At 45.4% G+C, this 27,793-nt stretch overlaps 1 protein-coding gene across 1 annotated transcript in view; it reads right to left on the reverse strand.

Moving 5' to 3' along the window:
- The window catches only part of ERI3 (ERI1 exoribonuclease family member 3), a gene marked incomplete at both ends in the record, with an annotated part of 137,768 nt that extends 124,125 nt beyond the window's left edge, over positions 1-13,643 (reverse strand). The window contains 2 exon segments of the mRNA XM_080692427.1: positions 11,174-11,249; positions 13,509-13,643. Of these exon segments, the coding sequence (XP_080548553.1) occupies positions 11,174-11,249; positions 13,509-13,643 (211 nt within the window).
- Between the last annotated feature and the right edge of the window lie 14,150 nt (positions 13,644-27,793).

The following is a 27,793-nucleotide window of genomic DNA, read 5'->3' on the forward strand; positions in this document are numbered from 1 at the left end:
ACGAAATGCAACCCACGATTCTGAACCATACAAAGAACATTCCTGAGACAACTGGACAAACTTGAATGGAATTTGTTGATCAGATGGAGGCAACATATCAATGTTAATTTCCTGATTTTGATGGTTGTATTGTGGTTAAGTAAGAAAATGTCCTTGCTGGTAAGAAATACACACAAAGTATTCATGGTGATGGGCATTAGTTCAGGAACTTAATCCTCAAATGGTTTAAAAGAATATTCTTTATATTTCCAACTTTTATATAAATTTGAGCTGTTTCAAACTTTTTTTTTTTTTTTTTTTTTTTTTGGTGGTACTGGGGGTGGAACCCAGAGGCTTTCTACCTCCGGGCTATACTCCCAGATCCATTTTATATTTTATTTGGAAACAGGGTCTCACTAAGTAGCTGAAAGCCTCACTAAATAGCTGAGGCTGGCTTTGAACCTGTGTGATCCTCCTGTCTCAGCCTCCCAAGCGCAGGGATTACAAACGTGCGCCACCACGCCCGGCTGTTTCAAACTTTTTAAAAATTATTTTAATCCAGCCGGGCGTGGTGGCGCACGCTTGTAATCCCCGGCTTGGGAGGCGGAGACAGGAGGATCGTGCAGGTTCAAAGCCAGCCACGCGCACTGGCTTAGGAGACCCTGTTTCCAAAATGAAAATGTAAAAATAGGTCTGGGAGTGTAGCCCGGAGGTAGAAGGGCTTCCAGGAACCCCAGTACCACCAAAAAAAAAAAAAAAAAAATTATTTTAATCCATACACAAAATGATGGCATAGCTCAGTGGCAGCACACTTGCCTAGCATGCGTAGGTCCTGAATTCAATCCCTAGTCCTGCAAAATAAATAAATAATAATAAAGTCTACAAAGATGTGATTTGTATTGGGGGGGGGGGGGTTACTGGGAATTGAACCCAGGGACATTCTACCTCCTAGCTATACCTCACCCCTGTTTTATTTTTATTTTGAAACACAGTCTCACTCAGTTGCAAAGGGCCTTATAAAGTTGCTGAGGCTAGCTTCAAACCTGCAATCCTCCTGTCTCAGTACTAAGTACTGAGATTACACGCATGCACTACCATACCTGGCTTCTTAGCCTTCTTTTTACAATTCAAAACTGTAATTTGGTTACATCAACCTGAAACATCCTGGAAGACACACCTAAAGTTTCTAAACTAACTGTGACCTGTGTGCACACATGCGTGAACATACATTACTGGAGATTGAACCCAGAGGGATTCTACCTCTGAGTTATACCTTCAGCCCTATTTTTTGTTTAGAAACAGGATCTCACTGGGCCGAGAATCTTACTAACTCCTGAGGCTGTCCTTGAACCTGTGATCCTCCTGTCTCAGCTTCCCAAGTACCAGGCGACTTCAATGTGCAGTGTGATTTTAAAAAACAGAAAACATGACCAGGCGTGGTAACATAAGCCTATGTAATCCCAACATTTGGGAGATTGAGACCGGAGGATCACGGTTTGCAGACAGCCTCAGCTACTTACTGAGGCCCTCCCTAACTTAGTGAGACCCTGTTTCAAAATAAAGAATAAAAATAGGGCAGAGAGTATAGCTCAGAGGTGGAATGCCCCTGGGTTCCATCCCCAAGCCCAGCCCGGAAGAAAAAAAAAAAAAAAAAAAAAAAATATATATATATATATATATATATATATATATATGTAGAGAGAGAGAGAGACAGAGACACTAAAAATAGGGGAGAGGGTATAGCCCGGAGGTAGACTGCCCCTGGGTTCCATCACCAGTACTATAAAGAAAAAGAAAAAACAGAAAACATAAGAGAGAGAGAGAGAGAGAGAGAGAGATGCATATAATGCCCATAGAAGGTAGGCTGCATGCTCTCCTCTAGCAGCAAGGCTGGCAAAAGCCAGCCCATGAACCATGAAGCATCCTTCAACCCCAAGAGTGTCATCAGAAGAGTCTTGAGTCTTTGTCAGAAGAGCTCCTACTCAGTGCCCCACACACTGGTACTCCAGCCCATGCCTGGCCTCCTCAGGAAGCAGCCCACAAGCCTGGCAGCAGCATCCCACCTGCTCTTACACTAATGCAAAGCCTAGCGACTTCTCTTTCCTACTGATGTCTTCAAACCTTAGTTACAAGTTTGCAGAATATGCAGGTCTATGGCTTATAACATCAACTGGCACTATCAGTATGTAGTTGAGGGACAGAACTCAAAAGAAACCGTTTATGATTCTCTGTATTTCTACAAACTATCCTTTATCAGAAAACAATGTTTATGCACATTTATCCTCAGACATCTTTTTCCTTCTGCTAGTAAATTAATGGTAGTAAGCAGCCTATGGCAAAAAAGAAAGTGAATGATTCTGTCCTCAAAACGAAGGGATCAGTCCCCCAATGGGGACAGAGGCAGGTAAACAGGGACTGCCCTGGGGCCAGCCCCGTTTGGAGAAACAGGCCTGCGCCACATCCCCTGGAGAACTTTCGATACAGAGTATTTACACAACAGACACCAATGGCTCCTCTGCAGCCATTACTGTCTATCAGGTAAATAACACATGTGCCAAGACACACATTTAATGAGGGAAATAATATGCCTTTATAAAAAGACTCAATCTGTATTTACCTGAGAGACCAAAGAAGCACCAAATCACCAGATTAGTGGAACCACAAAGGAGTCGTTCTGGTGCCTTGGGTAAATAGACATTTTATAGCTTCCATTACTGGAGGGGAAAGGGAGGGCGGAGGGAGGGGTCATCCTTCAGCATCCATATACCCAGGCCAGGGGAGCCTTGGGGATGGGACAAGAGGAACCATCAGGAAACATGTGGTCTACTCCCACTCCACCCCCCTACACACATAATCTGGGAAAAACATAAATAAACCACGTATGTTCAAAAGTCATCAATCTGATAAATGCATCCTGACTGCCAAAAAAACTTCCTGTGATAATCAGACTGTCAAAGTAAAAGAAAACATAAGAGACAGTATAGTCTAGTCACCTGGGAAAAAGCAAGCCCAGGAAGAAAAAGTGACCACAGTCACAAGTAAAAAGAGAAAGCACAAGCCAGGCGTGGTGGCACACACTTGTAATCCCAACATTTGAGAGGCTGAGACAGGAGGATTCAGGTTCACAGACAGCCTCAGCTACTTAGTGAGGCCCTTTGCAACTCTGTGAGACCCTGTTTCACAATAAAGAATAAAAAAATAGGGCTGGAAGTGTAGCTCAGAGATAGAATGTCCCTGGGTTCCATCCCCAGTACCACACACACACACACACACACACACACACACACACACAAAAGAAAGAAAGAAAGAAAGAGAAAGAAAGAAAGAAAGAAAGAAAGAAAGGAAGAAAGAAAGAGAGAGAGAAACAGAACGAACAAACAGAAGCCAGGGCTCTTGAATTCAAGGACAGGGTCCCAGCCACTGCTCTAGTGTGAAGGAGCAGGCCCTCTCCACTCCCTCTCCCCCAAGCTTCCCTGCAGTCTCAGAATAGGCAGGCATCTGAGGACTCTGTCTGGCCACTGGAAGGCTACAGGTTGGAGACAAAGCATGACGTGCCCTGCAAACTCTACATGACTTTCTGATGGTCCCAAGGTGAAAAAGAGGCAGAATGGGTTTCTTACCTCAACAAAGCACTCTCCTCCTTACTGCACCTGTCACTGCCTTGGCCTATAGCTATAGCTGTTTCTCCTCCAAGGCAGGTCTAGGGAGAGCTCCCGCACATCAGAAGCAGCTATTAATCCCAAACTAGTGGTAGTGCCTTCACCAAAGATCATCAGAACACCAAATTCTGATGGCAACATCATAGGCCACAATGCACTAGCTCTCCTCCTCAACTGATCCATCTCAACAGCTCAAAGTAGCACATAAAAAGTGACAATCATTTATGATGTGCCTGCTGTTTGTTAAACCATCAGTCATGCTCACTGACTTGGGCAAACTTCTTCCAAAGGCCAAAGCTGGAAAACATCTCTCTGCAAAGTTCCACAAGTCAGTCACCACTCCCTCACACACAAGAAGGCATAACGCCTTGTTTCCTAACACTCCATGAGTAAGCTCGAGATGAAGGGAGCAGAGTACAACAATCCCTTTGAGCACCTCCCTCACTTGTAGACAGCATCTACAGAAGAGCAGTATCTTGACTGTTCAAATACCTTTTACACTCCTGCTTCCAAGATGGAAAACTGGTATTGAAGCAGAATCATGCTAGATTAATCTAGTTGTTAAAATACTGATATGAAGCAGGTGTGGTGGCTGCATGCTTGTAATCCCAGGACTTGGGAGGCTGAGACAGAAGGACTGCAGATTTGCTACTTAGGCCTTAGCTACTTAGGCCTTCCACAATTTAGTGAGACAGTTTCAAAATAAAGAATAAGCTGGACCTGGTAACACGTTTGTAATCCCAGTACTTGGGAGTCTGAGACGGAGGATCATGGATTCGCAGCTAGCATCAGCACCTTGTAAGGCCCTCTGCAACTAAGTGAGACCCTGCTTTAAAATAAAGAATAAAATAGAACTGAGGGTGTAGCTCAGAGGTAGAATGTTCCTGGGTTCAATCCCCAATACTACAAAATAATAATAATAATAATAATAATAATAATAATAACAACAACAACAACAACAACAACAACAGGGTGGGTGTAGCTCAGAGGCAGAATGCCTCTGGGTTCAATCCCCAGTACCACAAAAAATAAATAAATGAATAAAGGCCAGGCATGGTGGTGCACGCTTGTAATCCCAGCATCTGGGAGGCAGAGACTGGAGGATCGCAATTGATGGACAGCCTCATCTACTTAGCAAGGTCCCTCACAACTCAATGAGACCATTTCAAAAAATAAAAAGACTAAAAAATAGGACCGAGGGTTTAGCTCAGAGGTAGAATGCCCCTGGGTTCCATCCCCAGTACCACAAAAATAAATAAATAAATCATGACTCCCCTGCATATGCTTTGTGATTATATATATATTTGAGTTAAATTCAGTCAGATAATGAATATAAAATGCTCCTCACTATAGCAAGTGTCAATAAAAAAAAGCTATTGTTAACAGAGAAAAAGGAAAAGGAAATACCATTTTCTGGAAAGCTACTATAAGTCAGGAACTGTGCAGGTGATTTATATATTTTATCTCATTTAATCCTCCCAACTATCAAGCAAAATGGGTTAATAGTATTTCCTTTTTATTTATTTATTTATTTATTTATTTATTTATTTATTTATTTTTGGTGGTACTAGGGTGGAACCCATGGGCCTTCTACCTCCGGGCTACACTCCCAGACTTATTTTATATTTTATTTGGAAACAGGGTCTCTTAAACCAGCTGAGATTGGCTTAAAACCTGCGCGATCCTCCTGCCTCAGCCTCCCAAGCGCGGGGATTACAAGCGTGTGCCACCAAGCCCGGCAGTATTTCCATTTTATACGTAGGAAACTCAACTCTTTGGCACCTGTTTCGCTCTACTTCGTGTGATGGTGCACATTTTCCATGTCTGATTCCTCCATCAGCCACAGGAAAAACAATGCATATCAACTTCAATTTTTCTTAAAGGTTTCAACCAAAAGTAACTGAAACTTAGGCAATGATTAAGTCTGTCTAAAGTATCCAAATTTCATAATAATAATTTTTCATATTTTAAAAAGAAAAAGCTGTGTGTGGTGGCGCACACTTGTAATCCCAGCATTTGGGAGGCTAAGACAGGAGGATTGTGCAGGTTTGAAGCCAGCCTCAGCTACTTAGTGATGCTCTCAGCAACTTAGTGAGACCCTGTTTCTAAATAAAATATAAAAGAAATTAAGTCTGGGAGTGTAGCCCAGGGGTAGAAAGCCCCTGGGTTCCACCTCCAGTACCACAAAAATATAAAAATAAAAAACAAAAATATAAAAAGACTAAAAAATAGAGCTGGGGTGTAGCTCGGAGGTACAATACCGCTGGGTTCCATCCCCAGTACCACAAAAAAAAAAAAAAAAAAAAAAAAAAAAAAAAAAAAAAAAAAAAAACCTGGCAGCCAGTTGTGGTGGTGCACACTTGTAATCCCAGCATTTGGGAGACTGAGACAAGAGAATCAGCTACTTAGTGAGGCCCTTTGCAACTCAGTGAGATCCTGGTTCAAAATGAAGAATAAAAAATAGTGCTGGGGTGTAGCTCCAAGGTAGAATGCCCCTAGGTTCTATCCCCAGTACTGCAAAAAAAAAAAAAAAGAAAAAGAAAAAGAACTGGCAGTATAGCTTGGAGGTAGAATGTCCCTGGGTTCAATCTGCATATAGCCTTAAAAAATAACATGACATTAGTTTTTAATCTAAACAGTACATGAGTTTTAAAAGCCTAAGAAACACTGAGTTTGATCCTTAAGGGTAAGGACGACATTTTTTCATTTCTGTATTCCCACGTACCAAGCACAGTGCCAGGCACAAAGTTCACAGTGAGTTTGCTGAATAAATATGACCAAAGTCATCCACTGCTCTGGAATTAGAGCATGCCAGAACACAGCACAACCCAAGCACCAAACAAAGCTTCTTTTCTTTTTTCTTCCTATCCTTCTTTCAGCCCACCCCATTCTGTCCTCCAGAGAGAGAGAGAGAAATTGCCTTGGTGCTGGAATACTATTAAAAGGATTAATTTAGGGACCGGTGTTTGGACTGTCACATCCAATCACTACCCACAGATCTACAGCTTCCCAAATCAGACTCATGCAAAAAGGAATCAATTGCAAGGACACAGAGGGTCTGAACAGGCATACTAATGGCCTCCTGAGGTGCCAGCGGCCAGCTTTGACACTCCCATAAATTATCTGCCTTTTGATTTTACCTGTAGCTGTGGGGCATGAGGCACAATTTTGAACATATCAAAGCAATCCCTTGTAACCCAAGGCTCCCAAGGAATGTCCCCAAAGGAGGAAAGGCTAAAAACAACAACCCAAAGGGATTCTGCTTCCCAACAGGTCTGGTCCTTGCAGTCATCAATTAAAACCAAAAGAACCAAAAGGATAAAGTAGGACTCAAATCAAACCTAGCAGATGTGGACAAGACATGTATCAGACTACAGTTCTACAATGACTACACATTCCTCATTCAAGGAAAGGGGAAATCACAGCAATAAATTAATAAAATTTCATCTTGAGGCCGATCTACACTAGGTTTGATAGTATCATATAGCATGACCTTGGGCAACTCACTTAACCTTCTTGGGCCTCAGTTTCCTCAAGTGCTAGCAAAAGAAATAAATGCTGATGACCTAACCCACTTCCCAGAGTGGTGGTGAACAGTAATAAAAAACATTTGAAGCACTTTACAAAGATGTAGTGCCACAGGGTGGCAACACTAACAAATGACTTCAGACAGACAGGGAGGAATGAGTAGTCACACTTTGGTGAGTTTCTTTTGGGAATCTGCTCCCTCAATTCTCTTTACTGATGGTGGCAGGACTAAGGTCCACCCTGAAAAAAACTCTGAGATTCTAAATGGAACTCCTGCTATGTACAAATTTTCCATTATGGAGAGCAATGCCTTGCTTTAGTTAGCTTCTCCTGTCTGCTGGCCCCCAGTAGCAGGGACTATGCTTCTATCGTATCAACAAATGTATAGTATGAACATGATGCAGACCCAAGGCATACAAGGCCAAAGACCAAGTCACCCAACTATTTCTTGCTTTTTAAAAATTATTGTATAAAATACTATTAGCAATAAAATGAATCAAGACACTATACTAACAGTTTTACATATACATTATTAAGACCTTTAACCAAGCCTATTAAGCCCCATTATCTCCATTTTACAGGTAAGAAAATGAGAGTAAGTAATGACTTACTCAGAGAGGTAAATCACTTGTCCAAGGTCATATATACACAATATCAGAAACCTACAGACCTGGGGCTGAGGGTACAGCTCAGCAGTAAAGTGTGTGCCTGGTATGTGCAAGATACTGAATTCAATCCCAAGTACTGCAAAAAGAAAGAAACCTGTAGCGTTTCCTCCAGCAATGCAAGTAAACTGGAACTCATAGGAAAAGGAGGACAGGGGAAAGACAGACACAGGACTCTGGGCTCTAACCTACTCATTAGATACTCAACACTTTATGTGGTCCCTGTGCCTGACATACACCATCATACCTAAACTAGAAGACACTTCCAAAGTCGGGAAAAGATCATCATCAGTCTGCCACAACCAATGAAAGGACAGACTGAATAGGACACAGAATGAGGACAATTCCCTAGAAAGCTAGGAAATGAGTCAGCTTCCATGTGTATAGTTCAAGAAGTTCAAAGCAACTAACATTAAGCCATGAGTCCTAAAACTAATATTCCTTCCAGGGATCCATTTATTCTATACTTCAGTATGTCAATAATATATATATTTTTTATATTTATTTCTATTTATACCTAGTTCCCAAGCCTTCAAATTCATTCTACACCAACTTTCCCTATGTTTTTTCCAGTCTGTGAAATAACTCGTACTTCCAACACATTCTTTGGTAGACATCCTTTAAGCTCTAGTAGGTGGCCAAGAAGTTATTGAAGAGATCCAATATGCAAAGAGAACCATGTATGCAAAGATTCAGTTATACTTAATTTTGTGTGTATGTGTGGTACTGGGGATGGAACCAGTTCTATGACCTTTGAAATAAGGTCTCACTAAACTGCAGAAGACCTCAGTAAATAGCTGAGGTTGGCCGTGAACCTGCAATCCTGTCTCAGTCTCCCAAAAACTGAGATTACAAGCATGTACCACTATGCCAGCTATACTTAGTTTTTAAGAACCAAAATACTACCGAGTATGATAGTGCACACCTGTAATCCCAGAAGGACTGCAGGATAAAGGACAGCCTCAGCAATTTAATGAGGCACCCAGCAACCTAGCAAGACCCTATTTCCAAAAAAATAAATAAATAAGGGTTGTGGTTGTAGCTTAGAGGTAAAATGCCCTTGGGTTCAACGACACAAGAAAAAAAAAAGAAGAAACAAAATACTGCCATAAAAGGGGATGCTACCCATGGAACTGTCAGAGCTTCCTTACTGGTCTGTATTCAGTATTATCTGATTCCTTCAATCCATTCTTCACACTGACATCAGAGCAAATTTTCTACAACACAAATCCAATGTCAGTCTATTGCTTAAAATTTTTTAAGGGTGTCTTACTTTTCTTAAATCTGATCCAAGGGATAGCAAATGATAGTCAATGGGGCAAATCCAGCTGCTCCTGTTTTTATAGTTTTACTGAAATACAGCCTTGTTCATTCATTTTCATGCTGTCTATGACAGCTTTCATATATAACCACAGAGTTGTATACAATAGTCGTGAGAAGCTGGGTGTGGTGGTGAAAGCTTGTAATCCCAGTACTGGAGAGGCTGAGACAGGAGGAGAACAAGTTCAAAGTCAGCCTCAGCTAACTGGTTCAAAGTCAGTCTCAGCAATCTAGTGAGGTCTTCCGTAACTTAGTGAGACCCTGTTTCAAAATAAAGAATAAAAAAAAATAGGACTGGGAAAAAGAAAGAAAAAAAAAAAGCCGGGTGTGGTGGCGCACACCTGTAATCCCCGCACTTAGGAGGCTGAGACAGGAGGATCACACAAGTTCAAAGCCAGCCTCAGCTACTTAGTGAGACCCTGTTTCCAAATAAAGTATAAAATAGGTCTGGGAGTATAGCCCGGAAGTAGAAAGCCTCTGGGTTCCACCCCAGTACCACAAAAAAAAAAAAAAAAAAAAAAAAAAAAGGACTGGGGATGTAGCTTGGAGGTGGAATGCCCCTGGGTTCAATCCTCAGTAACATAAACACAATAGTTGTGACAGAGACTCACAAAGCTTCTGCATTTACTAACTTGTCCTTTACAGAAAAATCTGCCAACTTCTAATCTTTTTTTCTGTCTGTCCTCCATTCACTCACCCCATGCATGATCCTAAGAGCTTATAAGGACCTGACCCCTGCTTACCTTTCCTGCTTCATTTCTCACCATATTCTCCCGCTCTTGCCTCTTAAGCACTCTATTTCAATCACACTAAACTTCAACAAACTCAACAATCAGCCAGGTATGGTGGCGTACACTTGTAATCCCAGCATTTGGGAGGCTGAGACAGGAGGATGGCAGTTCCCGGCCAGCCTCAACTACTACTTAGAGAGGCCCTTTGCAACTAACTCAATGAGACCTTGTTTCAAAATAAAGAATAAGCGGGCGTGGTGGCACACGCATGTAATCCACACACTTGGGAGGTGGAGACAGGAGGATCACACAGGTTCGAAGCCAGCCAGCCTTGCTGGCTTAAGAGACTATGTTTCCAAATAAAAATATAAAATAGGCCTGGGAGTGTAACCCAGAGGTAGAAGGGTTTCCAGGAACCCCAGTACCACCAAAAATTTTTTAAAAAAGAATAAAAGTAAGGCTTGGGGATGTAGCTCAGAGGTAGAATGCTCCTGGCTTCCATCCCCAGCACCACAGGAAAAACAAACAAACAAAACTCAGTAATAATGCTCTAGTACTTAATTCTTCGTGTCTTCATCTAACTCTACATGATGAGGTAACTTCCTCCAAGATGCCATCCCTGAGTCCACAGGTCTGTACTACCCTAGAACCTATACTTCCTTTACTATAGACCTCTTGGGTGTAATCTAATTGCCTCTTTACTATATGTCTCTCCCATGAATTTGTTCACTCACTGGTATCAGGGACAGTGGCTGTCTTGCTCTCCATCACAATCCCAGGAACTAGCAAAGTGCCTAGCCCTTAGTTGTTAAACAGCCTCTAGTCCCTGGATATCAATCATCAGAGCTGGCCTTTTTTAGCCAACCCCTAATCCCGGCAAAATGGAGATAGGACAGGACTAATAATTCACTTAAATATGACATACAACACAAATTAAACCAAGATCCAAAGGCTTTAGTCAAAAATAGTATAAAATATCAAATAAATGTTTCTTCCTATTGTATTATGATATATATTTCTTAGAATAAAGGACAATTCTGACTCTATTCATGCATACTAAACCTTCACATGATGAGAGAGAACTCAAGAGCCTAGGTCCCCTTCCCCTACACACACACACCCCTCCAACTCTCATTCTAAAAACTTTAGGTAAGTTTCAGTAGGGGCATATGCTACCTTATCAGAAGAAGCTACAGAAAAGTACAATCTTCACCAGTCCCCATGCCCACCAATCCCATAAACTCAGAAGGAAGAAGTCAAGCCAAATTTGACCATGCAACAGGATTCTCACCTCTTCTTACTTCAAAGATGCCAAGACTGGCAGCTGGGGATGCTGAAGGTTCTGTGAGCGCTGGAAAGCCCCAATGCTGTGGACAAACACACATCTCTGCAACAAGTCTATTTCAATGCAAAGGTTCAAATTCCCATTAAGAGTCATACTACACCTCAAACTCCTAAACTCAGACTTTGGGATAACAGCTATTTATGCAGAAAGGCAGTGCCCCTACAGAGATTTCAGAAGCTATTAGTACTATATTTGTTTTTGGAATGATGGCTTTCATATTTCCTAATAGTAGACTTTTTTCCTAAGGAGATTCACCTCCTAGAAACACCAAATATTTACAGTATTTGAGCCTGGACTGAGAAAGATGCCATAAAGTGGTGGTTCACTGGATAATTTGAGAACCCTAAAGGAGACACTAGTAAATCCAAGGAGACACTAATAAAGCTAACAATATTCCAAACTCAGACTGACTGAGGCCAGGATTGGTTGCCACAAACCCATAGACCATGCTCCAATGGCCACACCAGGAAACATTTTCGGGATACTTCCAAGTCTACCTCAAGTTCTAAGTAACCAAACCCACCCCACCACACCCCACCCCACCCCCCCAGTCAAAATATCAATGGCTATCATATTTATCATCTAATTCAGGTTTTCAAGGGACCAGAAGTTACAGACATGACCTTATAGTGATACAAAGAAACACCTACAATTAAAACCAGTATGTTTCTGTCTACCACTCTACACATCTAAGACTTTGTTCTACTCAAATCCATCTTGGAAAGGGCCACTCACCAACATATTCCAACACAAAGAAAACACTTTTCAAAGTGAAAGGAAATAAAAGCATTTTTATTTGGAAATTTCAGGTTGGAGGGATAGCTCTTAGCCAAGCTCTATGACCTAGCAAGCTGATTATTTACAGGATCTTTGGGCAGGAATTGTTAATGAGCTTTTAATTTGGAGTGCTTAAGTTGCCAAAGTGCTCTGAGCTCCAGTGAAGCACCACAGAATCCATAAAGGAAACCTTATCAATCACTTCCCGGCAGCTCCCTTCCCCCATTCTGCACCTCCTGATGAAAGGCAGCCAAGTGGGTTTCTAACCAAGATCACAGACACACATTAGTGGAGTCACACTCCAAGTCCCTGTTTATAAATTGGCTTTTAAATGGTAGGGGATTCAGGTATAATATACTTAAGCTCCAAGAACGAGCCCACTAAAACAAGGTATGCTGTATATAATAAAGTCAGAATAAAGCAGAATTTGATGAAGCCAATTTCTGGTAGAAACTCTACAATCAAAACTCAGGCTAAGCCCTGTGGCCCAAGACACAGGCTAAACAAGAGGCTGAGGCAGAAAGGAGGTAAATTCAACTTGCCAGACAACTTAATCAGATCCTATCTCAAAATAAATAAAAATATTTTTGATAAGAATCTGGATATGGTGTCTAGCAAGATGACAAGATAGGCAACTTATTCAAACTCTATTCCAAAATAAACTTTTAAAAGGGTTTGGAATGTAAGATCAGTGATAGAGCATTTGCCTAGCAAGTGCAAAGATCTAGGTTCAAGTTTTAGTACAACCAAATAATAATTCAGCCTATTACAACCAATTAGATAATTAAAATAGAGTATCATCTTTAGCTAATGGGATTCGTGTTTTGCTCTCCATACTTCTGGAAACCGATGAAACATCAGACAAAAACAAATGCCACAGAAGTGGCTAGACAACTCTAGCAGAGATAGGCACTACTCTTTACAAAATTCAGCCCTAAGTAAAAACTCCACAATCCCAATGAGGGCTTCCACATCCAGCATCTTCCAAGTCAACAACGAGCAATCTTTTCCAAGAACTTGTAATCAAACCTCAGTCCAAGTTCATACTGGTTTTATCTCAAGAAAACACCTGTTGCTGAATCATTTGCAGGAAAGGCAAACAGTAAGTTGGCCATGTTAGGCCCTTAGTCACTCCTTCCCCCATCACTACTCCCACCATCAGATCTACAAAGAGGTAAGCTGGCCACATTAGGCCCTTAGTCATTCCATCCACCATTACTACCACTCCCACTACTTCAGATTTACAAAGAGGTAAGCTACTAATGGGGGAGGGGGTGTCGCTCTCGCTAATCAAACGTCTCTAGTAATCCCAAGTAAGCAGTCAACACTCTTAATCAACTCACCCAGCCCATATCACAAAACCCTGACCCGGTCCCCTTTAGCACAAGCATGCAGGGTGAGCACACAGGCCAGCACCCCAGGCTGCATCAACTATACCAGCCACGACCCACACCCGCATGCATTAACCAGGGCCCAGGCTCGGGGGCCTCACGGCATCACCCACCCCAGGGTGTTGCCCCCAACTAGGGCCCATCCAAGTCCAGGGAAGCGTAAGGGGAGGGGCAGGGGGCCAGGAGACCAGCCCTCCTTCCCAGGGCCGCCCCCGCCCCCCATCAGCTGCAGGAGAGGCTGTCGCCATGGCAACGCCCCCTCCTCGGGGCCAGCGCGGCAGGCTCCCTTCAGGTGCAGGCCCCGACGGCTCCCTCGGCCTCAGCGGGCGCTCAAGGCAGTTGACGGCGGCCGGCGCGCCCCGTGCCGACTGCGGCGCAGGCCTGGCAGAGGCAGGGCCAGCTCCGCCCGCTCCCCACCGCCCGTTCTCGGCCGCCTCAGCAGCGGCAGCCAGCACCACGAGTCCACAACACACCGACTCACCTCCGCGCACTCTGACCCCGACCGACGCGGTGGACGGGCGGGCGCAGTGGCCAACCACTGAGCCCGTCGCCGGCCCCTTCGACCAATGGGCTGAAGTGGGGCGGGGCTTCTTCTCCCCGAACGCTCGCTCTCCCGCCGACATGCGCGCTGAGGTGTGTCAAGATGGTGACTGCCTGTGGTCGGCCTTATGGGACTTGTAGTTTTGAGGTTGCACGTACTCAGAAGAGAAGGGGAGGGTCACTTCTGAGCAGTGAAAGGAATTTTGTTTTAAAAACGAAAACGTCCTCAGGCCTAGAATGGCCCAGGTCCTTTTTTCCACCTTTCAATATATGCATAAGGTGAGTATAGGCTCATAAAGTGACATGTTCTGTTTAGGTGACACTTTCTCCTGATTCATTCATTCAACAAGTAATTGTTATCATCTCTGTGATGTGGTCCGGGTGGGAAAAGGGGAGATCTGGGAGGAGGGGAGGTGAATTAAAAGAAAATGCTTATATTCTGAAGAGCCTAGGAAGTGAGAACTGACTTGTTTGGGTCCCTTTAGAGGAAACTTCAGGGTTAAAAGGGTTGTGGCTGCAGCATTGGGAAGCTTCCGCAGTCTCTCTAATCAGATGGGGAGAACTCTCGACAAAGCCAGAGGTGTTTCAAGTGTTTCTCCATCTTGGTTATGCTCCTCTTGGAGGCTATGGGTACCAGGTTATGAGCTGGGAAACCTCATCTTCACCGAGCCGACATGACTTTGACAGCCTCCCAGTCAGCATACATTTATGAGCCAGCTTTAGTTACCAGTCTCCTCTGTCTGCCATCTGCATATTTTCACTTAAGACAATAATGTCATTTCTGGACCCTACCACCTCTGTGATCCTGCCGGAGCTGGAAATAATGGTTCCTTCCCATGCTGGAAATGCCTGGTAATCCCCATATCAGGGAATACCTTCCTTAATCTCATCCACTTAATGGGTTAGGTGTTCTACTGGGAACCTACAGAATTGACCATGTTGTTTTATAATTGTGTATTTCCTTGTCATCTCTCTTCCAGGATATTAAGCTCCAGTAGGATAGGTATTATTTCTATATTGTTCATGTATCACCAGTAATGCCCAGTACAGTGCCAAGCATAAAGCAAGCATGCAATAAATGTTTCTGAACAAATGAAGGAATAAATAGCAGCAGGGACCGAAGATGAGAAGGAGAAAGAACAGACAGCACACAATTATGTATAAAATCAAGATAAATAAATGACCTCACCTTTCTCTGGTTTTGTTATATCCCAAGTTTTTAGCCTGAGAATAGGACACATGCATCCTTCTTGACCATAAGAATGCAGTAAATTCATCTATCTGGAGTGGATGCCTTTGTCAAGGCCCAGCCTAGCATCCATAATGTGTTCTGTCCTTTTTGGTGCTCCAGGACTCGAGCGTACAGGTTCCACGACCTCACCAGGCTGTAAGCTCATTGGATAAAGACAAGCCAAATGCATCCAAATAATAAACCAGTTTTAGAGCTCACTGTATACTCCATGCCTTGCATTGCTGCCTAGCCCAGCATTTGACTCCCTCAAGCCTTGGTCCTGCGGTGCGCTATTTGGTTCCCTAGAAAATAGAGCCTTTACCAAAACTTGTATGCTTAGACTTAATTAGGAGGTTTAGGCCTACAGCAGCAAAAGTAAGGTGAGGAAAAGAAGTGAGGCTCAGAAGGAGGAAATGGAAATACACGGCAGTATACTACTAAGTCAGCTAGCGTTTCAATGATGCAGCTAGTTGCTCTGCCATGCCCACTGTTCTAAACAGGTCATGTGAAACAATCACTCTCAGAAAAAGGAAGGGTTACTTACCCCACCATTCTGGTAGCCACAGGGGGCGTCAGATTCCATACCCTAAAGCACAGTGTGGTTCACCTGAGACTAGAAATGGTGGAAGGAGTCAAAGCCTCTGGTTTGGTCAAACTGGGCCGGCAGCAATAACCCCCCACAGTGGGCTCACTGGAGGTGAGGTCAAACTTAACCCTTCCAGCCCAGCATGATGGCCACGTTTGTAATCCCAGCATTTGGAAGGCTGAGACAGGAGGATCGCGGTTCAAGGACAGCCTCAGTTACTACTTAGTGAGGCTCTTTGCAACTCAGTGAGACCCTGTTTCAAAATAAAGAATAAAAAATAAGGCTGGAAGTGTAGCTCAGAGGTAGAATGCTCCTGGGTTCCATCCCCAGTACCACCAAAAAAAAAAAAAAAAAAAAAAACTTAACCCTTTCTCTCAGGGGAGACGAAAAAATAGCCAGGTGAGGTGACAATGGCAGCTAGCTAGGCTGTCCAGTAAGCAAGAGGCAGCCTCCCCCCCAAAGTACAGATGAGGCAAATAAATTTGGGGAAGCATCTAAATCCAATACACAGACTCACACATACCTTGGGCGGCCTCTTGCCTTCTGGACTAAGTAACTGAACACTGAGAGCAGGAACCAAAGACAGGACCAAATTGGTTCGGCTACCCTTCAAGCCACCAGGAAAAATAGCAAGGTGGCCATCAAAGCTTGGACCTTCACAAGCAGTTGAAGATCATGGAACGTAAGACCCAAGGACAGTGCATGGCACACTCCAAACTTGGCACAGCTGGGAAAACCCAGGCTGGGTCTTAAATCATTTTATCTGGAAACTGGAAAAACTGCTGCCATCATTGTAGCTCCTGTAAACTAAGTTATGTGGAGTGTGGGCTCAGAAAGCCTGTTCAGGATTGAGTCCTGGCTCTAACAGTGACCCTGTATACGTTTCAGTTTCTTCATTTCTAGCGTGGAGATAATGCTAGCACCTACCTGTTATTAGAATTAAATACAGAAGTATTTTGCACAATGCCTGGCATAGAGGTCAGTAAATAGTGGCTGTTATTACTATCATTCTCACCCTTCCCTACCCCTCTCTCCATCTCCTCTACCATGACACCTGCCCCCATCTTCTCCCCGCCACCCACCCCTCTTCCTTGAGCAGTCTTTCCCTGCTCATGGAGCAGTGGGGGCTGGACCTGGCCACACTTTCTTCTCCCTGCTCTCCCCAGGGCTGTTCCCCATGAGCCTGAGCCATTCATCTCCCTGGTGACCTGAATCTGAACCAAGAGACGGATATGGGGTGGCGGAGGCCGGGGTGGTAATGTGCTCCCTTATCTTCGTGCCCCTCACTGGGGCCTAGTTAATTTTCCCTTTGATTTTAATATAGATTTATTGAAAGTTTCAGTTATCAAAACAAACTGCAGCAGCAAATTGGTGTTCTTTGCAGGCCTACAAGTGCCTATAAAGCTGCCATGCTCGGGGACGAATGGCGCTCTCCGGGAGGTCAGTCATGGCAACAGGAAGTCCCCGGGGACACACACACTGCAGTTTAATATTTTTCTTATTAGCCTTTTTCTTCTTGGCTATCTAAGCCTCCCCTTTAAATCGGAAATCAAATGGAGCCACCTGCCCAGGGAGGCTGTCTTCTCCCAAGCTGTTCTACTCCCCATCTACCCTCTGTCGCAGCCCTGGCCTCCTTGCCTCAAGTCCTCCGACTTCACCCCACCTGGCCCTTTGGTCCAGAGAGAATTGTGATTCACAGGTGTGGCTCACAAACATCATGAATCCCACACCCTGTCCTCTCCATACAGGGCCTGCCTGGACTACCCAGCCACTAGTCAGAGGCAAAGCATCCCTAGGAAAGATTGGGGCTCCAGGCTGCTTCTCGATCAGAAGGGGGAAAAGAGCAACATTTGAAAGAAAATGAGTGTCTTTCAAAAGGCCTGCACTCCCGTCAGGCTCTGTTGCACTCAGAAGAAGCCAACAGGAGACGATGATAGGGTAGGCAAGTTTTCCTACCACCACAAGAATTGTGGGCTTTCGTTCTTATTTCCCCTCTGCCACTCTCAAAGTGTCCCTTGCTCTCAATCCCAGATTAATTTTTGAGACACTACACTCCTCGCTTTCGGTCTTCAGTATGTTTCTCCGCTGTCCGGCCTGGCTTCCTACCTCCAGTGTCCCAGTGGCTCCCCAATTAGAACCACTCACTGCCACCTCTAGGCCCTAGAATCAGTTCTGTTCCAGGGGAGTCTCCATGGCCTGGTCAACTTGAGGACACCACCATGTCTTTCAGGTCTGAGGTCCTGCTGGGTCACCATGCCACATCCCAATTCCCAGTGTCTTCTCCTTGCTATCACACATTTCCTGCTAGCATCATAAACTACAGCCCTTCCTTGGAACTATAACTATGACTAAGAGTACCAACAGCTATCACAGTGCAGCTCGAGTGGTGGAAAATACTGAGATCTGCACCCACACAGTCCAGGATTTTGAGTCCTTCCTCTGTCACCTTCTTGGAGAACCTCTTTTGACTTGGGGAACCTCTCTGTGGTTTCACTGAACCTTGGGCCTTGCATCTACTCTTGTCTAAACAGCACTCTGTAATAAGGTAATTTGCCTCTGGGTCTCTCCTGTAATTTTTTTTTTTTCTCATGCTGGGAATTGGACCCAGGGACATTCTACTTCTGAGCTACACCCCTAACTCTATTTTTTTATTCTTTATTTTGAAACAGGGTCTTACTGAGTTGCAAAGGGTATAAGTATCTGAGGCTGTCTGCGAACCTCGATCCTCCTGTCTCAGCCTCCTAACTATTGGGATAGTCTTGCTAATTTCAGTTCCCACTTGCTCTTGTAGAAATGCCAGTCCCTAGCAATGTTCCCTCCAAAAGCTTCAGTTGTGCCCAATCAGTTGTGCTCCACTGGCTCCTGTTAGCCTGCCCACAGTGGAGCTGAGCTTCAGTGCCTCGGCCTGATATGCTTGCTTCTCACAGTCCTGTGACAACAGTGTGGTAGCCTCTTCCCAGGTGAGAGGATGACTTCCTCCAGATTGCATTGGGCTAAGGGGCATGGAGCCCACAGCAGTTGTGTGTTGAGCTGTTTCCACTTACTCAAACAACCCCTTCCTTCTGACTGTGCACATCTACTACCACCAATGGCCAAGATAGGATCCTGCCACGGATTACTTAGCAATCTTCTTTTCCATGGTGGGGAATGAACCCAGGGCTGTTCTAACACTGAGCTATACTCCCAGCCCTTTTTCTTCTTATTATTATTATTATTTTTTTTTAAATAGGATCTGGCTACGTTACTGAGAACTGGCCTTGAACCTACCATCCTCCTGTCTCAGCGCCCCAAATATTGGGGATATAGGCATGTTCCTCTGTGCCCAGCTTGTTTGGCAGTCTTATCTCACAGCATCTGACCACAAAGAACCAGACCTGAGAACCCTGGAGGGGATTTAAGAAGGCCTCCAAAGCCTTTCAGCATCTCCTCCAGAAACCCCAGGTTTGGTTTTTTGTTTTTATTTTTGCAGTACTGGGGATTGAACCCAGGGGCATTCTACCTCCGAGGTGGTACACCCCCAGCCCTATTTTTAACTCATTATTTGGAAACAGGGTCTCACTAAGTAGCTGAGGCTGGCCAATAACCTGCGATCTTCCTGTCTTAGCCTCCCAAGTGTTGAGATTACAAACGTGCACTACCACGCCCAGCTTCAGAAACCCCAGTTCTTATTGTTCTTATACAATTAAGTATATACTCTTAAGTGTATTCATTTTCAAGATTTAACAAACATTATTTGAACACCTATTTAACTACTTAAGTATTGGGCTCCTTGAAAGCATGGGAACACTCTCAGCTCACATTCTTTTTTTTTTTTTTTTTTTTTTTTTTTTTGCAGGTCTGGGGATGGAACCCAAGGGCATTTAACCTCCGAGCTACACCCCCTGCCCTATTTTTTATTCTTTATTTTGAAACAAGGTCTTACTAAATTGCGGAGGGCCTCACTAAGTAGCTGAGGCTGCCCAGCGAACCGGGATCCTCCGGTCTCAACCTCCCAAATGCTGGGATTACAAGCGTGCGCCACCATGCCCGGCTTAGAGCTTACATTCTGATGAGGGAGCTCTAATGGTAAAGAAATCATGGGTATTCAGAGTGAAGGCTGTGATTACAAAGATGACTTGAAATGAGAGTTTGAAGATATGGTATCTAGCACAGTATGGAAAGCCTTCCAGAACACATATTTAGGTGCGCGCACGTGCGTGTGTGTGTGTGTGTGTGTGTGTGTGTGTGTGTGTATTGGAAACTGAGGCTGTTTAGAAGTTGTTGATTGCATATCTGTTCCTGTTCCATGCCCAGCAAAGCTCCATGTAAGAGGTGGGGATGGGGGCCTAGAGAAAGATGAAAGCAAGACATTATTTGCCCAAAAGTATTCAGTGTCATCTAACGGGGCAGCTTTCACTGGGCTGCCCTTGGCTAGACCTGTCATAAACATGCTAAATGAATCCTGTCTCAGTGGTGCTCCCTGGGGCCCTACCGCTTCTGCAGCCCCATCCAGAGATGAGCTTGTTTATCCCTAACTGTTGTCTCTGACCTCTAAATCAATTCCCTGATTCAAAGCCTCAGTCCGGCCCTACCCTCCTCCCAATTGCAGACATCAGTTTATAAAATTGGAGGTAGCAAACTGTGACAGTGCTGTAAGCACAGGCCCTGCAATCAGACTGCCTGGGTTCATGATCTGACTCATGACTCATTAGTCAGGTGGCCTTTTGCTAGTGGTTTATCTTCTTTAAGCTTCAGTTTTCTCATCTGTAAATTGGGGATGATACCTTGACCTGTATCTTGGGGCCATTGTGAGAATCTGATGTGATGATACATATAGTCTAAAACACAGTCTTTCAAACATTTGAGTAGCCCATAATTGTTACCTTCAGGTTCTATAAATATGAAAAGCTGTGCCTATAGTGTCTTACCGAAGCCCTTTGAAAACCTGTAGAAGTAAGTTACCCTTATCCCTTACACACCTGCCGCTTTCCTGCTTGCGTCATCTCCTCCCCACACTGGCTCCCTGAGCAAAGTGGAGCTGCTCAGCACAGAGAAGCGCTGCTGAGGAGGCCGCCTTCAGGAAGCTCTTGGCCGCCTTCAGGACAGGAGCTTCTGAACCCACGAGGCTGAGGCTCAGTGTTGGAGGGGGATGCTTCACCAATCCCCTCCCACCTCAACCCCATCCCCACTGTGTCCCCTCTGTCCAGGGTCACCCAGGCTGCCCCTCCTTCTGGCTGCAGTGAGAGGCAGCCTCAATCATTCATCTTAATGTCTCTATTAAACAGGGTTATGACCAGGACGAGACAAGAAACAAGGTCTTTTAGTGTAAAAACACGGCTCCCAGGGCTCAGCCCCAGGGGACTCCTCCTCAGCAAGGCTGCTGACTCCAGGGCTACAGCTGCCGGGGGCACGGAGGCTCCAGATCTGGTGGGACGATTCTGCCCAGAGTGCTCTTGCTTTCTTCCCTCATTTCTTCTAAGGGCCTTCCCCTTAGCTTTAATTTCCAGTAAGAAGAGCCACAACTTGGCATTTGGCAGCGGCCCTGTCTCTAGCACCCCGACTTGGAGTCACTATGCTCACCACCATCTCGCCTCCATCAGCAATTTGGAATCAATTACAGCCTTGGCTACTGGGGGGCCATGGGGGGGGTAGCAAGAATATTTCTGGTTATAGAAAGAGTCAATGAGAAATCCTAATGAGACCATACCACAAGTCCCCATCACTCATAATAGAGAAGGTCTTAGGCCATTGGTGGAGTCGGCACATGTTTGGAACTAGGCCTAGCCTCTAGAGTGGTAGCTCTTGGCTCAAGGAACGCGCTTATGGATGCTCACCTGCATCCCTACATGGTGAGGTATGTGGGAAGCAGCAGGCCCAGCCCCCCAACCTGCAGAGATGGGCTGAGGCTCCTGGAGATCCAGAACCAAAAGGCAATGACCCAGAACACGTTTGGAAGACCTCAAAAGAGCCATGTACACAGGCTCACCTTCAGAGGCATGGAAAGCATCCCCAGAGAACTATGTTCAAACATCAGTCATGTCAGAACATGAGTCCTTCAACTAACTGGCATGGGAGAATAAGAATATAGAACACAGAAGTACAGGTACAGAGGGGAGGACAGGTCACCAACAGTGTGTTGGCCACAGCCTTCTGACTCCTCAGGTTACTGAGTTCTGCTTCCTACTGTGCTGCCGCTGTCTCTGGACCTGGTTTCTCCCTCTGTATCAACTTATCTTAACCCTAACTTACTCCATAATGTGAGCTGGCATTGAGGAAATGCTGACGCTGTGGAGCCAGGCCAATGGGCTCACATCCCGGCTCTACACGATGTAAAATGACCCTGGACAAGTCATTGGTGCTCTCTGACCTTCACTTTCCTCCATCCTTTTCCTGCTCCTCCTCCTCCTTCTCCTCCCCTTCTTTTTGTACTAGGGAGTAAACCTAGGGGCATTCTACCTCCGAGCTACACCCCTAGCCCTTTCTATTTTTTATTTTTTAAGGTTATCTTTTATTTTTTTCAGTACTGGAAATGGAACCCAGAGGCATTCTACCTCCAACCTATGCCCCCAGCCCTATTTTTTATTCTTTATTTTGAAACAGGGTTTCATTGAGTCGCAAAGGGCCTCACTAAGAAGCTGAGGCTGTCCTCAAACCACCATCCTCCTGTCTCAGCCTCCCGAATGCTGGGATTACAAGTGTGCACCACCACACCTGTCTTCTATTTTTTTTTTTTAAACAGGATCTCACTAAGTTACTGAGAGTCTCCTAAGTTGCTGAGGCTGGCCTCAAGATCTCAAGGAGTAGTTGGGTATGGTGACCCACGTTTGTAATCCCAGGATTTGGAAGGCTGAGACAGGAGGATCGCTGTTCGAGGACAGCCTCAGCTACTTAGGCTCTTTGCAACTCAGTGAGACCCTGTTTTAAAATAAAGAATTTAAAAATAGGGCTAGGGGTGTAGTTCAGAGGTAGAACACCCCTGGGTTCCATTTCCAGTAATGAAAAAAAAAAAAATCTCAAGGAGTGACTGCACATGTCAGCTTAGTGTAGGACCTGGGGCACAGCAGAAGGAGAGACAGGCTGGAGGAGAGCGCTGGGAGTCTCAGCCCACTCCACGCATGGGAAGGAAGCCTCTGTGCCTAAACCACAGGGGCATGTCCTCCTCTTCTCCCCACAGGCCATGGGTTGGAGGGGCCTTGACCAAGAGGGCGGTGAGAACAGGGCCGTGGAGAGAACGCACAAAGTCAGAGTGAGTTAGCACTGCTCCCTGGGGCTGCATGAGCAAGGCAGGCTTTTACACAGATATCCAGGGAACAAGAAATACCAGCGAGGAAGTTGCCCCATTAATAAATAAGAAGGTGGGAAATTAATGATGGTCTGAAAATGGCTGAGCTACTGAACTCGTTCTTTAAATCTGTCTTTAACAAGAAAAATAAAGAAACGAGATTTGCCCAATTAGGAGGTAATGAAGACACTGTAGAAATAGCACCTGACAAAAAGCACACATAGGGCTGAATGAACATCCAATGGCCTTGAACACTCCCCCCACCCACACACACACAGAAGAAGGAGGGCGCCAATGGAGGAGCTCCTGTGACAAGCAGGGAGAGTGGAGGACCATGCAGGGCCCAGGAAGGAGCAAGGTGGGGAGATTCCAACTTGGGCCTAACTGATGTTTTTTGAGAACCTTTACTGAGCCAGGCAGGATGCTCCACCTTCTCCATTGTCTCCTGTGAAGGCTGGGGATGGGGAAGGATAAAGGAGAACCAGAACTGGCACCTCTGATCCCAGTATTTGGGAGTCTGACAGGATTGTAGGTTCAAAGCCAGCTTGGCAACTTAGTGAAAGATCGTTTTAGAATTAAAAATAAAATCAAGCCAGGCATTGTGGTGCAAGCTTGTAATCCCAGCATTTGGGAGGCTGAGATGGGAGAATTGCAGTTCTCGGACAACCTCAGCTACTTAGTGAGGCCCTTTGCAACTCAGTGAGACCCTGTTTCAAAATGAAGAATAAAAAATAGGCCTTAGGGTGTAGTTCAGAGGTAGAATGCCCCTGGGTTCCATCCCCATTACTGCAAAAAAAAAATTTAAAAATTAAATTGGGCTGTGGTACAGACAGGAAAGGGGAGCAGCAGAAGTCCCACTCAGAACTACAAAAAGCCTATGTTTCTGACATATTTAGAGTGTTTCCTTTTAGTTTATGCATAGGGGGAAAAGGGGGGAATAGGAGAGATATGAAAGGGAAAGAGAAAAAGGTCAGGGGGGGCCTGAGACCTATAGGAGGGGAGGACAGGGAAGAAGGAAAATATGGAAGAAAAAAAATTAATGATACTTAGGAAGGGCTTAGGAAAGGAGCTGGATGGAGGTGGGAGGAAAAGGGCCATATGCAAAGTCAGGCAATGCCACACTGTCTGCTCTGGACTCCTCTGAGGCCCAGAGGACCCACCCAAGGAGCGAAGAACAGCTTTAGAGAGGCCTTGGGAAAGACAGTAAAGGAGGGAGAAATCAGTCCCAATCTACCCATGCCATAAGTGAACAAATGGACCCGACCCTGTGACTCACAAGGATCCTGTGCTCCCTGGTCCCCTCCCCATCCTTTCCCAGGCCAGGGCCCACTTTGGGCTAACCCACTGTTCAGGGAAACAGATGCCCACAGTCCCCCAGGGACAGAGGTTGTGTGGACCAGGAAACTCATCAGCTCCAGAGGCTATCCCCAAGTCTGCTTCCAGGATTCAGTCCAAAGTGGTCAGGCTAGCCAGGTGGTGGCACACACTTGTAATCCCAGCATTTGGGAGGCTGAGACAGGAGGATCTAAGGATCTAAGAATCACTAAGTAGCCTTAGCTACTTAGTGAGGCCCTCCCCAACTTAGTGAGAGCCTGTTTCAAAATAAAGAATTAAAAAAAAAAAAAAAAAAACAAGCTGAGGGTGTAGCTTGGTGGTAGAATGCCCCTGGGCTCAATCCCAGCACCCCCCCCACACACTCACAAAAAAACCCAAAGTGGTCAGGCTATTATAAAACTGACCCAGTCTGCATGAGGGGGATGGGGTGCAGGAATGAAACCGCAGGAGGAGCGGGCAGCCAGTGATGAATAAGGGCAGCCAGAGCCTCGTTAGAGGGGATGTGGAGAGGACGGACACTACGGGGATGAGCCCAGGGCCTGATTTATCATCTTCAGAGCTGATCTGAGCAAGAGGGGTTAAGTAGCGAGTTAATGAAATCCACAGATGCTGCTAAATGGGGGAGAACTGGGAGCACCGAGTCTGGAGGGGATACCAGGCAGGAGGCAGGAGGCAGGTGGCAGGTTGGCCACTGAAGAAAGATTCAGCTAGAGAGGAGATTGACCTATTCCATCTGAGGGGAAATCCTCTCTTAGTCTCTGAAATCCAGTTTGGGCGAGCCAAAGAGAAGGAGGCTAGACAGCAGGGATGTATGGAGAACCAAGGCCCTGTCTCAGAATATCCCCGGTCAAACTTCACAGCTCCCTGTTCCAAATCCAATGGGCTTCCTCAAACACTGGGCAGCCCCTGAGGTCCCGAGACAAAGAGGCAAAAAGACCAGGCCTCTGTCCCTTCTCCCAGAATGAGCAGCCAAACAAGTAAGTACAGTTCTCTGTAATAAGTGCTGTTGAGCAACACAAAGAAGGGAGCAATTAATTCTGACAAGGGAGGGCAGGGAGGTCATGATGGCATTAAAGCAAGTCTTGAAAAATAAGGATTTTACCAGGCAGAAAAGGGGAAACAGGGATTCTGGGAAGACGGAATGACATGAGCTAAGGCCAGAAAAAGCTCAAAGGAAGCTGAAGGATTGGGAGCTGAGCTAGTGGGGATGCCCGTCCAGGGGAGGCCGGAGGCAAGGGGAAGCAGCCCAGAGCGGGAGGCAGGTCCTGCAGTGAACTGGATGTGTAAGACAGGAAGGGGAGGCAGCCGAGTCCTGCCCCAAAAAGCTGCTTCTGCAGGCCCACTGCATCCCCTACCTCCAACAGTGGACCCGGGCCTCCATTTGAGGGTTGCCATGAGGATAAAAGAAAATCAGCTCTGTGCAGGGTTTGCATAAGGCAAGTGCTTGCTAAATGTAAGCTGTTACCATCATGGTTGCTAATTTTCCGGGATGAACTAAAAGTCCTGGACCAAAAATTTGGATGCAGATCCAAATGTAGCCAAGGAATTAACAGCAAGGGATGAAGCGAACAAGTGGCTACTTAATAAGTAGAAACTTGGGCCCCAACAGGCAGAAAGGAATCAGTAGCTCTAATAATAACGCGGCACAGGGTGCTGCTGAGTCATCAGGACCAGAGACCTCTGAGAAATGGAAGAATGACACAGAAGACATTCCTATCAAGGTATCACGGGAATCACAACCGTTGTGTGGAGAGTCCTGAGGAGTCTCCAGGTCTGGGGAAGGGAGACTCACCTCAGGACCTCGGAGTCCTTGACTTCCATGACAGAAAAGAATTTCAGTATGCACAAGTGAAAGACAGAGGTGTGTTTGGGAAAGTGGGGGTACACATTCAAGGGAGAACATGAGCCACCTTATGAGAAAGGCCTTTGGGATCTTTACAGTCTTTCTTTTATAGGAAGGGTGCGTGGCAGGGATGGGGGTCCAGTCCCCTGTTTTTGAATGCTCAGGTTTTACCACTTCATTGGTGGATGCTGAGTGATGCCTGGGCTTGACCAATAGTCAGACATTTGAGAAAAAGAAAAACATTCTTTTTTTACCAAGCATTTCAGGAATTTCAGGTGGGGTGGGGATTTTGTAGGGTGAAAATTAGGATTATGAAGTTTCAAGATTTTTTTTTTTTTCCAGTACTGGGGATTGACTCAGGACATTCTACCTCCCAGCTACATCCCAGCCCTATTTGGGGAGGGGGGGCGGATCTGGGGATAGAACCCAGGGGCATTTGACCTCCGAGCTACACCCCTGCCCTATTTTTCAATCTTTATTTTGAAACAGGGTCTCACTAAGTTGTGGAGGGCCTCACTAAGTAGCTGAGGCTGTCCGTGAACCGCGATCCTCCTATCTCAGCCTCCTGAATGCTGGGATTACAAGCGTGTGCCACTACGCCTGGCTCCCAGACCATTTTTATTCTTTATTTTTAAACAGAGTCTCACTAAGTTGCAGAGGGCCTCATTAAGTAACTGAGGCTGCCGGTGAATCTGCAATCCTCCTGTCTCAGCCTCCCAAGTACTGGGATTACAAATGTGCACTACCACACCCGGCTTCCCACAGTAGATTTTAAAACTATAGTTTACCTTTCCAGTTTATCTCGTTTCTACCTTTTTTTTTTTTCTATCCTACCTCAGAAGGACCAAGCTGCCCAAACCCCATAGGGCAGTTTTTGAAAGCAGAGAAGGATGGAGAAGTCATGGTGGCACATGCTTATAAATCCAGTACTTGGGAGACTAGGACAAGAGTAGCATAGGTTTAAGGACAGCCTCAGTAACTTAATGAGGTTCTGTACCAAAATAAAAAATAAAAAGGGCTGGAGGGTTAGCTTGGAGGTAAAATGCCCCTGGGTTTAATACCCAGCATGATGGCACACCCTTGTAATCTCAGGACTTGGGAGGCTGAGACAGGAGGATCACAGGTTCCCATGCAGCCTCAGCTACTTAGTGAGTCCCTCCACAGCTTAGTGAGACCCTGTTTCAAAATAAAGAATAGCCGGGCTTGGTGGCGCATGCTTATAATCCCAGTACTTGGGAGGCTGAGAGAGGAGAATAGCAGGTTCATAGCCAGCCTCAGCTACTTAGTGAGGCCCTCTGCAACTTAGTAAGACCCTGTTTCAGAAAACAAAGAATAAAAAATAGGTCTGGGGGTATAGCTCAGAGGTAGAATGCCCCTGGGTTCAATCCTAGTACAGAAAGAAAGAAAGAAAAAAGAAGAAAGAAAAAAAGAAAGAAAGAAAGAAAAGGAAAAAAGGAAAGAAGGAAAATAAAAATAAAAAGCACAGAAGGAGAGCAGTTAGAATGTCAGGGCCTGCTGGCCAAATCACCTCATCCTCCTCCAGCCCTAGAGTTAGCCTGGGCAGACATAGGCAGACAGACATCCTTCCCTGTAGAGGGCTTC

Source organism: Muscardinus avellanarius (genome assembly GCF_963383645.1).
Source record: "Muscardinus avellanarius genome assembly, chromosome: 3".
Taxonomy (NCBI): Eukaryota; Metazoa; Chordata; class Mammalia; order Rodentia; family Gliridae; genus Muscardinus; species Muscardinus avellanarius.